The sequence below is a fragment of the Siniperca chuatsi genome, linkage group LG13 (assembly GCF_020085105.1).
Source record: "Siniperca chuatsi isolate FFG_IHB_CAS linkage group LG13, ASM2008510v1, whole genome shotgun sequence".
Lineage (NCBI taxonomy): Eukaryota > Metazoa > Chordata > Actinopteri > Centrarchiformes > Sinipercidae > Siniperca > Siniperca chuatsi.
In genome coordinates this window covers 29,556,582-29,570,459 of record NC_058054.1, presented here as the reverse complement: position 1 = coordinate 29,570,459, position 13,878 = coordinate 29,556,582, and the positions used below count along the sequence as shown (strand labels likewise).

The following is a 13,878-nucleotide window of genomic DNA, read 5'->3' as shown; positions in this document are numbered from 1 at the left end:
CCTTAGTTAGCACTTCTTTACTGGATATGATCAATCTGTCTTTATTAACAGGCTATGTACCACAATCCTTTAAAGTAGCTGTAATTAAACCGCTTCTTAAAAAGCCCACTCTTGATCCAGGGGTTTCAGCCAACTATAGACCTATATCTAACCTTCCCTTTCTCTCTAAGATCCTTGAAAAAGCAGTCGCCAATCAGTTGTGTGAATTTCTAAATAACAATAGTTTATTTGAGGGTTTTCAGTCAGGGTTTAGAGTGCATCATAGCACAGAGACAGCACTGGTGAAAATTACAAATTACAAATTTGTTATAGTGTACTGCACTCCTGGTCCTTATTCTGAATTTTTATCTGAATTCTCAGAGTTTTTATCAAGTTTAGTCCTTAAAACAAATAAAGTAATTATTGCAGGTGATTTCAATATTCATGTTGACATTGAAAATGATAGCCTTAGTACTGCGTTTATCTCATTATTAGATTCAATTGACTTTTGTCAGAGTGTACACGAAGCCACTCACTGTTTCAACCACACCCTCGACCTTGTTCTGGTATATGTCATTGAAATTGCCATTTTTTCATTATCGGACCATTATTTAATAACTTTTGAACTGCTATTACTGGACTAAACGCCGTTAGGCAAAAACACTTACTCTAGATGTCTATCTCATATTGCTGTGGTTAGATTCAAGGAAACGATCCTATCTGCATTTAATACAATGTTATATCTCAATATAACAGAGGACTGCTATGCAAATCCCAGCCCCTCCCAAATTGACCATCTAGTTGATAGCGCTGCAGGCTCACTGTGAACGACTCTCGATTCTATCACTCCTCTAAAAAAGAAGATAATAAAACAAAGAAGGTTAGCTCCATGGTATAACCCCCAAACCCGCAAATTAAAGCAAACATCACGAAAACTTGAAAGGAAATGGCGTTCCAATAACCTGGAAGAATCCTGTTTAGTCTGGCAAGTTAGTCTTAAAACATATAGGAAGGCCCTATATGTATTCCTATAACCCTTAATAGTAACAACTTCATGAGCTTCTTTAATGATAAAATTTTAACTATTAGAGAAAAAATTCATCAAGTCCTGCCTTTAACCGGTGCCAACTTGTCTTCAAACACAGGAACTTTGGAAACAGCTGTAGAGCCTGATGTGTGTTTTGGCTGCTTTGCTCTTGTCAACCTTCTTCAGCTCTCTTTGACGATTAATTCATCTAAGCCATCAACCTGTCTCTTAGACCCCATTCCAACTAGGCTGCTTAAAGACGTTTTACCCTTAATTAGCATAGAATCGAGTGTCGTTCGCAGTGAGTCTGCAGCACTATCAACTAGATGGTCAATTTGGGAGGGGCTGCGATTTGCATAGGAGTCCTCTGTTATATTGCGACACAACATTGAATTAAATGCAGATAGGATCGCTTCCTTGAATCTAGCCACTGCAATATCAGATAGACATCTAGAGTAGGAGTTTTTGCCTAATGGCGTGTAGTCCAGTAATAGCAGTTCAAAAGTTATTAAATAATGTTCTGATAAAGAAGGATTCTGTGGAAAGACTATTAAATGTTCAATTTCAATGCCATATACCAAAACAAAGTTGAGGGTGTGGTTAAAACAGTGACTGGCTTCATGTACACTCTGACTTTAGATGGCATTGCCCTGGCCTCCAGCACCACCATAAGGAACCTCGGAGTTATCTTTGATCAGAATTTATCTTTTAACTCCACATGAAACAAACTTCAAGGACTGCCTTCTTTCACCTACGCAACGTTGCAAAAATCAGGTACATCCTCTCTCAATACGACACAGAAAAACTCATCCATGCATTTGTTTATGCTAGGCTGGATTACTGCAATTCCTTATTATCAGGCTGCTCGAATAAGTGCTTTATGACTCTCTAGTTGATCCAGAATGCTGCGGCACGTGTACTGACAAGAACTAGGAAAAGAGATCATATATCTCCAATATTAGCTTCTCTGCACTGGCTCCCTGTAAAATCCAGAATAGAATTTAAAATCTTTCTACTCACCTACAAAGCTCTTAATGGTCAGGCTCCATTGTATCTTAAAGATCTCATTTTTTTTTTCTTTCGAAAAGATTTATTGACACTCATTTCATACATTTTTCATAAAAAATACATCACATATTTAAGACATACAAGTTCCCCTTAGAAAAAAAAATAATAAAAATAAATAAATAAATAAAATACAACATCTTTATCAATATGTGCAATTTGCAAAACCATATTTAAAACTTTTTTATAAATTACAGATGGAAGTTGTCATATGATAAAGGTACACATAAAAGGTTATATTTCATCTTGTGTATGTGTGTATTGAGTGTCCATGTTAAAATGTCTTTAAAAGGGGAGTGCATTGGTTAAAATGCTCTCTTCCAAGTGTATTGCTGTGCAGGAGCGTAGTGAGTCCCTACCAAGGATAACTCATTTCGCTCCCCCAAACATATTGCGTCACTCGGGATCCTGTCGTGGCGTTCAGAGGAGACCCTCACCCTGTTGCTCCTTCCCACCTGCCTCACCCGGAGGGTCAGGCCGCCGCTGCTTTGAACTTTTTTCGTGTGGCTCCGGCTCCTTCGTCCGAATGGGCACAGAGGCGATTCTTCTTTGTGGCTGTGTCCTAGGCCTGCCGCCTGCAGCTCTGGCCGTTTGGGCCATCGCTGCAGCCATCCGGATCACAGCCACGGGGGGGATCTGCATGTGCTTCCTTACCAGCAAGTTTCTGGAGGTCCACATGGCGTCTTTTATGGCGGCTAGGGTGAGCCACTGTTTGGCAAAGTCACGTGCTGGTATTTGTTTTCTGTGGCTCACCCCATACAGCACCAGCTGTGCCGTAAGGACCTCCCTTGCTGGCAAGCACGGGAATTGCAAGGAGCCGGCCGTTGCCCACTGTTCTACGGCAGCGCTGCACTCCCAGAGCAGATGCCTCACCGTCTCAGGCGCGCCGCAACCTGGTCGGGGGCAAGTTGAGTGCGCTGACATGCCCCGGGAGTGCATTACGGACCTGACTGGGAGGATCTCGTGAGCCACCATCCACGACAGGTCCCGGAGTCTGTTTGGAAGAGCGGAATGGTTCACGTTACGCCAAACTGTTGAGGGCTCGTCGAAAGCAAGCCCGCGCACTGGGCTCACCGGTTCCCGCTCCTGCACAACAGAAATCAGAGAGCGGTGGTTGGTTAAAACTTCTAACTCTTCCTGCTCAAGGTTAAAATGCTTTAAAAATGTCTGGATAAAAGCATAGGCTGGTGGCAGGCTAAAAGACACAGGTACTCTAAGATCAGTGGGTAAAATCTTTAGTGTTCTGAGGTAAGACCCCATCCAGAAACGTGTCATTGCTGTGGTCTTGGGGTTTCTGGATGGGGCTGTGGTGGTTGTGATGTGTAGTGCGGTGTATCTGCTTCCTAAAAACAAGTACAGGTCCGGCACTCTTTTTCCTCCTTTCTCCTTTGGCTTTTTCATCACGTCTCTCCTCAGTCGTTCCCACTTGGAGCCCCACAGGAAGTAAAAGATGGCTCGCTCCAGGTCTAAGAGCACTCTTCTAGGAGGGATGAAAATGGAACTGATGAGTAAAAGCAAAGGTAAAATCACTGCTTTGATGATTAAAACCTTTCCTTCTATGGTCAGTCCTCTAAGTCTCCAGTACCCTAGTCTCTGCCTGACTTTCCCTACTATGCCTGGCCAATTTGTTTTCCCTCCCCCCTCCCTATCGAATTTAATCCCAAGTATCTTTTGGTCTGTCTGGGTCACAGTCAGGGGGAGTCCTGTCGTCTCAGTCGCTGTCCACGGTCCATAAAAATGGGCTTGGGTCTTGCTTCTGTTCAGCTTTGACCCAGAGGCCCGTCCAAACCAGTCAGTCAAGTCCAGCGTCCTGTTGACAGATAAAAGGTCAGTGCATAAAATGTTTATGTCGTCCATGTATAAAACACATTTTGTCACCAGTCCCCCACTCCCTGGGACTCCTACCCCGTTGATTCGTTGGTCCCTTCTCAAGATCTGTGCCAGTGGTTCTATACACGTAACGTAGAGGAGAGCAGATAACGGACAACCCTGACGGACGCCGCAGTTTATATTGACTGCTTTTGTCAGATGCCCATTTACAATGAATTTGCTGGTAATTCCCCGGTACAGCAATCCCACCCAGCTATGAACCTTCTTGGGAACCCCATTTTTTGCAGTACCTGGAAAAGGTACTGGTGCGAGACCCGATCAAAGGCTTTCTCAAAATCTAAATTTAGGACTACCAGCCGGATGTTTCTGTCTCTCGCATAACAGATGGTGTCTCGGATCAGTACGAGGCTGTCGGTGATCTTCCTCCCCGGGACAGCACAGGCTTGATCCGGGTGAATCAGCTCTTTTAAAAACAGGGACATACGTGATGCTAAAAGTTTACTAAAAGTTTACAGTCAAAATTTAAAAGTGTGATAGGTCTCCAGTTCTTCAGGTCGGTCTTGTCTTTGTCTTTATAAAGGAGAGTCACTATCCCTACTCTAAAACTGTCAGGAAGCCGGTCAAGTTGTTCAAAATCCATAAAAACACCAAGCAAGTCAGGTGCTAAAATGTCCCAAAATGTCGAATAAAATTCAAAAGGAAGGCCATCTTCTCCTGGAGACTTCCCTGCTTTAAAACTCTTGATACATGTATTTATCTCGAGTATGGTAAAATCTTGGGTTAAAAGCACACTGTCTCCTACTGCTTGTTCAATGAATTTTAAAACTTCAGTCATGGTGTCATTTTTAACAGCTTTTTCGCTGTACAGTTCTCTATAAAAGTGTTCAACCGTTTCTTTAATTTCCTTTGTTGTGTCAGCTGTGCACCCATTTTCTTTTTTTAGTTTTAAAATGGTCCCCCCTTTATTTACAATTTTCTTAAAGAAATATCTTGAGCACTTCTCACCTTCTTCTATTTCCCTTTCTTTGCTTCTTAAAATGACACCCTTGCTTTTAATCTCTGCTAAAACTGACATCTCTGTTTTAATTTGTTTTATCTCTTCGTTAAAATCCATCCCTTGCTGGTTTAATTTAAAATACCGCTGGAGTCGTTTCTGCAGTCCCAGCATGCGTCTGTTTTCCCTGTCTTTTTTTCTCTTACCTGCCTGTCTAAAGAAAGTCCGGGTCCTCCCTTTCACCATTTCCCACCAGCGTGCACGTGTCTCGTAAAAGTCTTGAAGGGTCTGCCACTCTTGGTACTGCTCCCTATATTGGCTAACTAACTCTCTATCTTCTAAAAGGGAGCAGTTGAGCTTCCACAGACCTCTTCCTGTTGTCACACCAGACGAGTGTGAAAGGGTGCAGGATAGCATTGCGTGATCGGAAAAGAAAACAGGTGTCAATCTAGCATCGGTTGGTGGGCAGTCACGTGATAAAAGGTAATCTATGCGAGAGACTCTGGTGCCATCACCACTGAACCAGGTGAAGCCCTCCTCTCTGGGATGCATGGTTTTAAAACAAGAATTCCTATATGCTTAGGATTTGCAACTACTAAGAAGTTGAAATATTCGCATAAAGAATTTGGTGAATGTCCTCCAAAATACTGGTAAAAACCAATGCCACAACAGGCGAAAGTTTTACCGCCAACAGGAGGCGATCGCAGTCTTAGCCAAAAGGCCGAGAAGCGATGTATCTTAAAGATCTCATAATACCTTATTACCTGGCTAGAACACTGCGCTCCCAGAATGCAGGGTTACTTGTGGTTCCTAGAGTCTCCAAAAAAGCTCCTCTTCCCATGATGCACTGAGCTCCTCTCTCTCCCTCTCCCTCTCCATCTGTATGCATTTTTATCCCATTACTGCATGTTACTAACTCGACATATTCTCTCTCCTGTAGTTTTGTGCTTTCTCGTTTCTCTCCTCTCTCCTTCTGTCGCTTTCAGCAGGTATTTCTGCCTCCGGAGCTGCAGAGTCTGGATCTGTGGTTGTGGGCCGCCTGCTGCCCGCATGTTCCTGCTCGACAACTGCTACTACAGTTGTTGTTATTGGCTCTGTTACTAATACTGACATTATTTTTCCTATCACTCATCATTCCACCATTCACTTCATTATTATTACTTTATTAATATTAATATTACCACTACCATTACATTATTACTATTTTTAATTTCTAGAGGGAATTTGCATTGTGCTCCCCCCGTCCTCTCTCTCTCTTTCTGCCTCTTAAAGGAAGGTTTTCCTTGCCACTGTCGCCAAATGCTAGCTCATGGTGGGATTTGTTGGGTCTCTGTAATTAATATTCTAAAGAGTACGGTCTAGACCTGCTCTACAGGAAAAGTGCAATGAGATCACTTCTGTTATGAATTGGCGCTATATAAATAAAATTGAATTTAATTGAAATTGAATTTTGCGATAGGCCACTCCCACTACCACACCCCTTTTTAGCCAATTGACATGAACACAAACACACACTTTCAGACACACACACACACACACACACACACACACACACACACACAAAAACCAAACAAAATAACAAAAACACAGAAGCAGAGGGAGCTGTGCCCTGGTGACACCTAAATCAATGATTCTGTCGATGAATTTAGAGTGAGTTTGAATGTCCTGGTCCCAGAGGAGGGAGGGAGGCAGATAAAGAGGGTGAGGGAAGGCAGGAGCTTTGGATAGGACTGGCTTCATTATCTCCTGCAGGGAGTGTGTTTGACTACATAACAAAGTTTGTACTGACAACTTGTTCAGCCTCAGTTCCTCCACTGCGCTCTGGCTATGTTTTCTTCTTGGATAAACACACATGCTACAGTATAGATAGATGCACACATGCATACTCTGAAATGTACTGCTGAGATTAGTTCCACACAGAGTGTACAGCTCTGCCTGGACTGACTGGAGCAAAGAGTTATTTTCTATCACTGTGATTCACTGTCATTCCACCTGTAAAGACCTCTTGATAATGTCCCATTGATAAATTAAACAACTTTTGCAGCTAATAGTGTAACAATACCATCAACTGTCCTCCCAAGAAGAACAACTTCAGCCAATGCCCACCACCTGTTTATGTTGAAAAAGCCTTCTAGAGGTCGTGGTAGATATGACAGGAGCAAAGGAGGAAGTCAGGTGATGTTATTATAGATCAGCCTTCAACAGAGGAGGCCGCTGTTTGTTTCCTGTTTCCTACAAACAGTCAACGTTGTGTATTTTTAAAGCATGACCACAATTGTTGGTGGTCGTGGTTATTATTGGGAGTAGTAACCATGACGACAAAGGTCCTCTAACCTAAACGAAGTAGACATTTGAACCCAAAACCAAGATGTCGCCCTAAACCTAACCAGACTTTAACCATAGCATTGTCACATCATAAAACAGATTTATTTTTCTGTTGCAAAAATATAAATTTAGATAATGGCTAAATTGAGCTGTGACCTATATTGAGTGTAGCATTATGTCATATTATTATTGTTGTTGTATGATGTGCTGTGTAGTGGTATGTGGACCCAAAGGCAGATGACCAGGAAGCGGTATCAGGGTGAAATAGCCGGATGGCTACAGTGTTTAGTGGAGTTGATGTGGTTTACAAGCAGGTACAGGCAGACAGACCGGTAGGCAGACCACTAACACACAGGTAACAGGGAAGTGGGTTACCGGCTGGCAGTGGTGGAAACAGGGAAATAAGTCCAAGGTGGCTAAACAGTCCAAAAGGGAGCAGGCAAAGCACAAAATCCAGAATCCAACCAAGGTCCACGGGAAACAAAGAATCCAAAACAGAACTCACGGTAAAACTGCCGGGGAACTGGGCACTGGAACCAGGTACAACAAAAAGTGCACCAAACGGCAAAACACAAAAAGGTCAAAAACACTCACGAAACAGGAACAAAAACACAAGGCAGGAATAACACAAGGCAGGACTCACACCATACATTAACAACACCATGTAGTAACAAAAATGACTATGTATAATGTATTCAGTTTTTACATTATACTCCACTAGTGAGGCAGCCTGAGAATGACAGTGCCAGTCCATTCATCCAACACGTTGGTCCAGATAGCTCCACAACTACTGACCACAACTGCCATTACATTTGCTGTGGACATTTATAGTCCCCAGAGAATCAGTGTCTGAGGCAAACACCTGACTTTTTCTCTTGCACAACTGTAAGGACAAAATTTCCACATGCAGACATGAAATGTGCAACACCATGTCCACCCTGTTCGTGTGCGTCCTTTTTGGAGAATACGAGGGACTTTAATGATCTACTGATCACTCTCTCAAAACCTAACACGGCAGCGGCGGATGGCCGCCCACCATTGAGTCTGGTTCTGTCCAAGGTTTCTGCCCTCTTAAAGGAAGTTTTTCCTTGCCACTGTCGCCAAATGCTTGCTCATGGTGGGATTTGTTGGTTCTCTGTAATTAATATTATAAAGAGTTCGGTCTAGACCTGCTCTATAGGAAAAGCACAAAGAGATAACTTCTGTTATGAATTGGCACTGTATAAATAAAATTGAATTGAATTGAATTTAATTGAATTGATCCTGATCCCAGTCATGCTCCCCAGGGGATGAACTCTATTGATAGTGCTGATCTTGTGGTCTTTTTTTTAACATCACTCCTGCACCAAAATTTCCAGTTACACGCAACATATTGCATCATGTAACAGGCATCTTTGCTGAACACAACTCCCAAGAGGAAAATCCACAATACATTTGATGATTCTGTTACCTGTTGTGTAGTACCATCTTAATGCAAAACTTAAACACAAACATATAGTGGAGACAGACAGAAAAATATGGTAAAAAACATAAATATCTCATGTTGTAGGCTGTTGAATGGATCCAGAATTATTGTTAGTATCATCTCGATAACCAACACTGTTACAGTGTGACCTTGACAGCAGAGTATGTTCTTTGTGTCTGTAATCTGCTGTGACAGCTATCAGTGACAGCTAATTCAAAGCTCCTCAATCTAAACTAAAGGCCGGCTCCGATTAACTCGCTTTACTGAAAGGATTATTGACCTCCTCAGTGGTGTATAATGAGGTGCCAGGGTGACAAGATAATTGTTTCTCCTCTCATGTATGTGTTTTGTGGTTGCAGAAAGGACACTGTTTAGTCCGGTGGCAAATGTTAAAGTACTATGTATTCCTGATTTGTTATTTTGGCAGGGATATTATAATGAAGCATCAATTTCAGATCAGGCTGTTTCAGAGTAACCACCGTGCTCACTAAATCAATGAAATCTGACAGCTGGAATAGACTGACACTGTTGAGATGATGTTTCTTCATTCTTTAATCACCACCAGGGGAAGTCAAGAGGATGAGGACTCGTGAGTTAGTGTGGTTTTCTGAAATTAGAAATGAACTGAAAGACAAAAGGAACATGAATACAGAGGTCCATGGCATTAGTAATGAGATCAAATAAACGTACATCTGCTCACTTTAGCGTTCAGGTAAGTTATGCACTTTAAGTGTGAGCTGTTACATGGCCGTTGTAGACGGATGTATTGATCAGACCTGAAGTCGTGTATGACTAGTGTAAGACTGACTGAATAACGTGACTGTGTTTGGGGTTTACAGCCTGTTACGTTCATAGAAGGATTGATGTCTCTGCGTGTTCAGTGGACAGACAGGTATGGGACATGTTAGCTTGGTGTTGGGGCTGGAGGTGGCTGGCCTCTGCCCAAAGAGGAATACACCTTTCAGTTATTTAGAAGCTATATTTTTTATTATATACATGATTAGATCAGATTAGATTAGATGACTTTATTAAGGGGTAAACTAGTTTGTCACACTTGCAGAGAACATATGAAAGACAACAGCAGTAACACTAACAGAGAGACAAATAATCCAGGACATTAGTGTAGCTCAGGAGCCGGCCGAACCACTAAATTAAAAACCAATTAGTACAATCAATCAATTAATAAATAAAAGCTGACCATTGTCAGTTGTCAATACGCAGCAAAATGTGCCAAAAGTTGGTGGTGAGCATTCCTGTGGATGCCCACTATTCATGTTAAATGATGGTATCGTTCTACCGTGAGTTCACTTGGCTCTGAGACACACGCTGAGACCACGCTTTCAGACAATATTCTTTATGGGTTTTTTTTCTCCAAACACAATCTTTTACTCCAGCATCAACCGTTCCTCCGACCACACCTCTGCTTCTTCCTTTTTGAATCCTGTGCACAGCCTCCCTGGCTGGCTGTCGTGACTCGGGCTCTCTCAGGTCCAGCATGCTATTTTATTTAGGGAGAGCATAATTAATTAACCAGTTTCAGCTGTGCCAATTATGTCTCCCTGATGCTACTCACCTGAGCCACTCCACCACCTCTCCCTCTGCAGCTGACAGTTACCCATACCCACCTCCACAATGATGATTTGACCTATCAATAGGTCCTGCAGTGGGTATCACGCTGTGCCGTCATAAGTCTACTGGGCCCCGTGACGGGCGACGCCATTCTCTAGCCCTGACCTAACTTACCTTTAAACTGCTTTTAACTGCTACTCTCAGCCAAGCAAAGAGCAGAAACTCGGTGGCTTCACCCAGCCTTATATCTACATTGTATCTGCTCAGGCTAAACTACCGTGGCTGGTTCCACTGTCTTGATAGGCAGTATCATCTTAATGCAGTGGCCCACTCAGTTGTCCAACCACCATCACTGTTTATCTAGTTCCACTAGTCTTACTAATAGCCACTAGTTATATCAGAAACTTTTCACACAATTCCTGGGTCTGATGATAATATGTGCCAATGTTCATCAGACCCAGTAATATCCATGGACTTGAAAGAACCACCAGTAACAGTCTATCGAAGAGGACGTAATCTCAGAGACATCCTTGTACATGCTAATGTAAAATCAGTGAAAACAAGTACACAGTCCTTGTTAAAACCTCTTCCAAATGGGTGCTACAAATGTAGAGGATGTGCTCAATGTAATAATATGGTCAAAGGTAACCACTTCACCCATCCTCACACTGGGGAAAAGTATTTGATTAATGATGTCATCACATGTTCAATTTCTCATGTAATTTACATGATCAAATGTCCTTGTGGGTTATCATATGTTGGTAAAACATCACGCCCATTAAAACAGAGAATAAGTGAACATAAGAGCTCCATTAGGAGAAATGATAGAGATTATTAAATGACTTCAAGCATGATATCTCGTCATTTAGGTTCCAGGGCATTGAAAAGGTGGCAACATTGATGAAATACTTAATAGAAGAGAAGTGTATCGGATATTTCATTTACAAACTCTATCTCCCAGAGGATTAAATGATGAGATACCACGGCGTGTCATGCTTTAAGGAATTTCGGGATTCTAGGGAGCCACTTGGGGTACACTCAAGACGTATAACAGGACAAATTATTGCACAACTGGGAATAACTTATGAAAGCTGTGAGGGCGATGTTTTCATTCATCAGATGTATAATTTATGTAAATATTTCCGTCAAATAGACTTGATTATGGGTGGGAGATTTTCATGTATATTTGTCTTTTCTCTGTCCTTTATTTTTGTTGCATATGTGGCAACTATTACTAATTTCTTAATATCAACACAATTAGCATTCTACTATTTAAAAAAATAAAAAAATTCTAAGTGGTCTTTGCATTGTGCCTCCCTAACCCTATCCCCTTCCCCCAACCCCCTTTCTTTATTTCTCTCTCTCTCTCTCAAAACCTAACAGGGCAGCGGCAGATGGCCGCCCACCATTGAGTCTGGTTCTACCCCAGGTTTCTGCCCTCTTAAAGGAAGTTTTTCCTTGCCACTGTCGCCAAATGCTTGCTCATGGTGGGATTTGTTGGGTCTCTGTAATTAATATTGTAAAGAGTACGGTTTAGACCTGCTCTGTAGGAAAAGCACAATGAGATAACTTCTGTTATGAATTGGTGCTATATAAATAAAATTGAATTGAATTGAATTTAGGTGGAATATAATGTGAAATATTGTATAATCGTTGCTGTAAATAATTGAGAGACACAGAAGAATTGTTGTCCCACACCTGTGTACACAGAGTGGGCGGAGCATTATCTATTTAAGATCAAGGTTTAAGAATGGTTTAAAACACTCTTGACGACATTAGTATGATTAATAAATAGTGATGCTGAGCAAAAACAGCGTGCAGGATTTCTTTCTTTTTTACGAGAGTAATGAAAATAAATTTGAAATAAAGGTTTATAAAAGTTTAATTAATAATTAATTTAATAATTTAATTTTAACTTATTAAACTTATAAACATTAAAATGTTATTTCTGAATAAATAAACGTGAAAAATGAAAGCCAAAAAAACAGGGTGTACTGTCGCAGGGCTCACTGAATGGTTAATGAGGATGAAAATGGTCTTCACAGTCACCAGATCTCAAACTAACTTGACACCGACAGTATGGAAGATTTTGGAGCGACATGTTAGACAGCACTCTGCACCGCCATCATCAAAACAGCAAATGAGGGAATAGCTTTTGGACGAAAGATCCCCCCAGTAGAGTTCCAACACGCATCTTTATATACCATGACAAATGTTTTCCACATTTCCAAGTTTTCTCAAATGAATCCGCCCTGGAGAGTGTTTTCAAACAGCATAAAGAGGTGGAAAGCACCAGCTCAGCATGGATGGAAGGTCAACACAGAGAAAGAGACATTTGTAATCTGATTTGATCTCAGACTAACTACATTCAGGTACAGAGCCAATGAAGCTGGCTGCCTGTGACATTATCTGCCTGATGGCATTGAACACAAAAGACACAGGCTGCTGGGAGGGAGGGAGCTGAGGGGAGAGGGGTGTCAGGAGGAGGGAGGAGATTTGGATGGTTTTTGGGGGATGGTGAGGGGTAAGGGAGGCACTTGAACTGGTGGAGCACGGAGAAAGGGGGAGCAGGGATGGCAGATTGGTTGCCACCAGATTTACTGTGTCTCTGCATCCACATATTACAGTTCTGTTGGGCATACTGTGTGTGCCTTTACGCTTTTTGTATAAAAGTATAATATATAATACATTGTTTTGAGACATATATAGGATAGCTTTTTTATTTTGTACTTCTTTTTTGTCAAATGTTTATTTTTCAGTCACTGCTACATAATCATTTTCCTGGTCAATGTCGCCTTGCCAATTTCATTTCCATTTCGTGTCTATTTTAAAGCCTGTGTGACAGGGAGCTCCTCTGGTGGGCAGGGCTCCAAAGGCACCAATTGGAGGTGTCATGTGGAATCATCTCATTACACTGGGTGAGGGAATTAACCTCGACATTCAGTAGAAGAGCTTTGATTTAGGATTCACAGCTTTAAAGAAGATTGCCTGTCAGGTTTGATCCAATGCCAGCTTTTTACTACACATACTCCATTTACCATTAAGTGTTTCAGAGTTGCTTGAGGTAAAATTTGGTACATTGGCAAACACAATGTCCTTTATGTTCTGGTTTTAGGAAACCTTGTTCCAGTGAAACATGTCTTTTATACCTTAATCAGATTCGATAAAGAGACAATCGGACGTATGAAACGTGTGGTCTAGTTTAACTGGACCTGCAAAAAGCAGGTCAGATATGACAGTGGAATTCTTCTTTCTAAAGTAAAAGCACTTGACATGAATGATGCAGCTCTTGGATGGATGGCACCTTATCTGTAAAGAAGGGACCGCAGGTTGTGGTTTGCGGGTACCTGACTGAGTCTTGGCCCATTCCCTGTGGGGTGCCACAAGGCCTTGTCCTGGGCCCCCTCCTCTTTTTGCTTTTTCCTCACAGACTTAAAAGTGGCGTGCACTAGCCCTAATCCTGTGATGTGTCATACTACATACTAACTGTACGCAGTATGCACTCTACTAATTGTCATATTATTAGACAAACACTAGGAGTCATTAAACAAATACATCTTATATAAATAAATAAATAGGTTTTGAGAGTAACCCAGGGGTTGCTGCTGCAAAATGTATTGGCCT

At 41.8% G+C, this 13,878-nt stretch overlaps 1 protein-coding gene across 1 annotated transcript; it reads right to left on the bottom strand.

The window, feature by feature from the left end:
- Positions 1–2,015: 2,015 nt before the first annotated feature.
- Positions 2,016–5,560, bottom strand: LOC122886585. The gene is made up of 2 exons (XM_044218961.1): positions 5,106–5,560; positions 2,016–3,551 (listed from the first exon to the last, which is right to left on the bottom strand). The coding sequence occupies exon 2, from the start codon at positions 3,470–3,472 to the stop codon at positions 2,492–2,494; it is 981 nt and encodes a 326-aa protein (XP_044074896.1). The 5' UTR covers positions 3,473–3,551; positions 5,106–5,560; the 3' UTR covers positions 2,016–2,491.
- Positions 5,561–13,878: the final 8,318 nt, after the last annotated feature.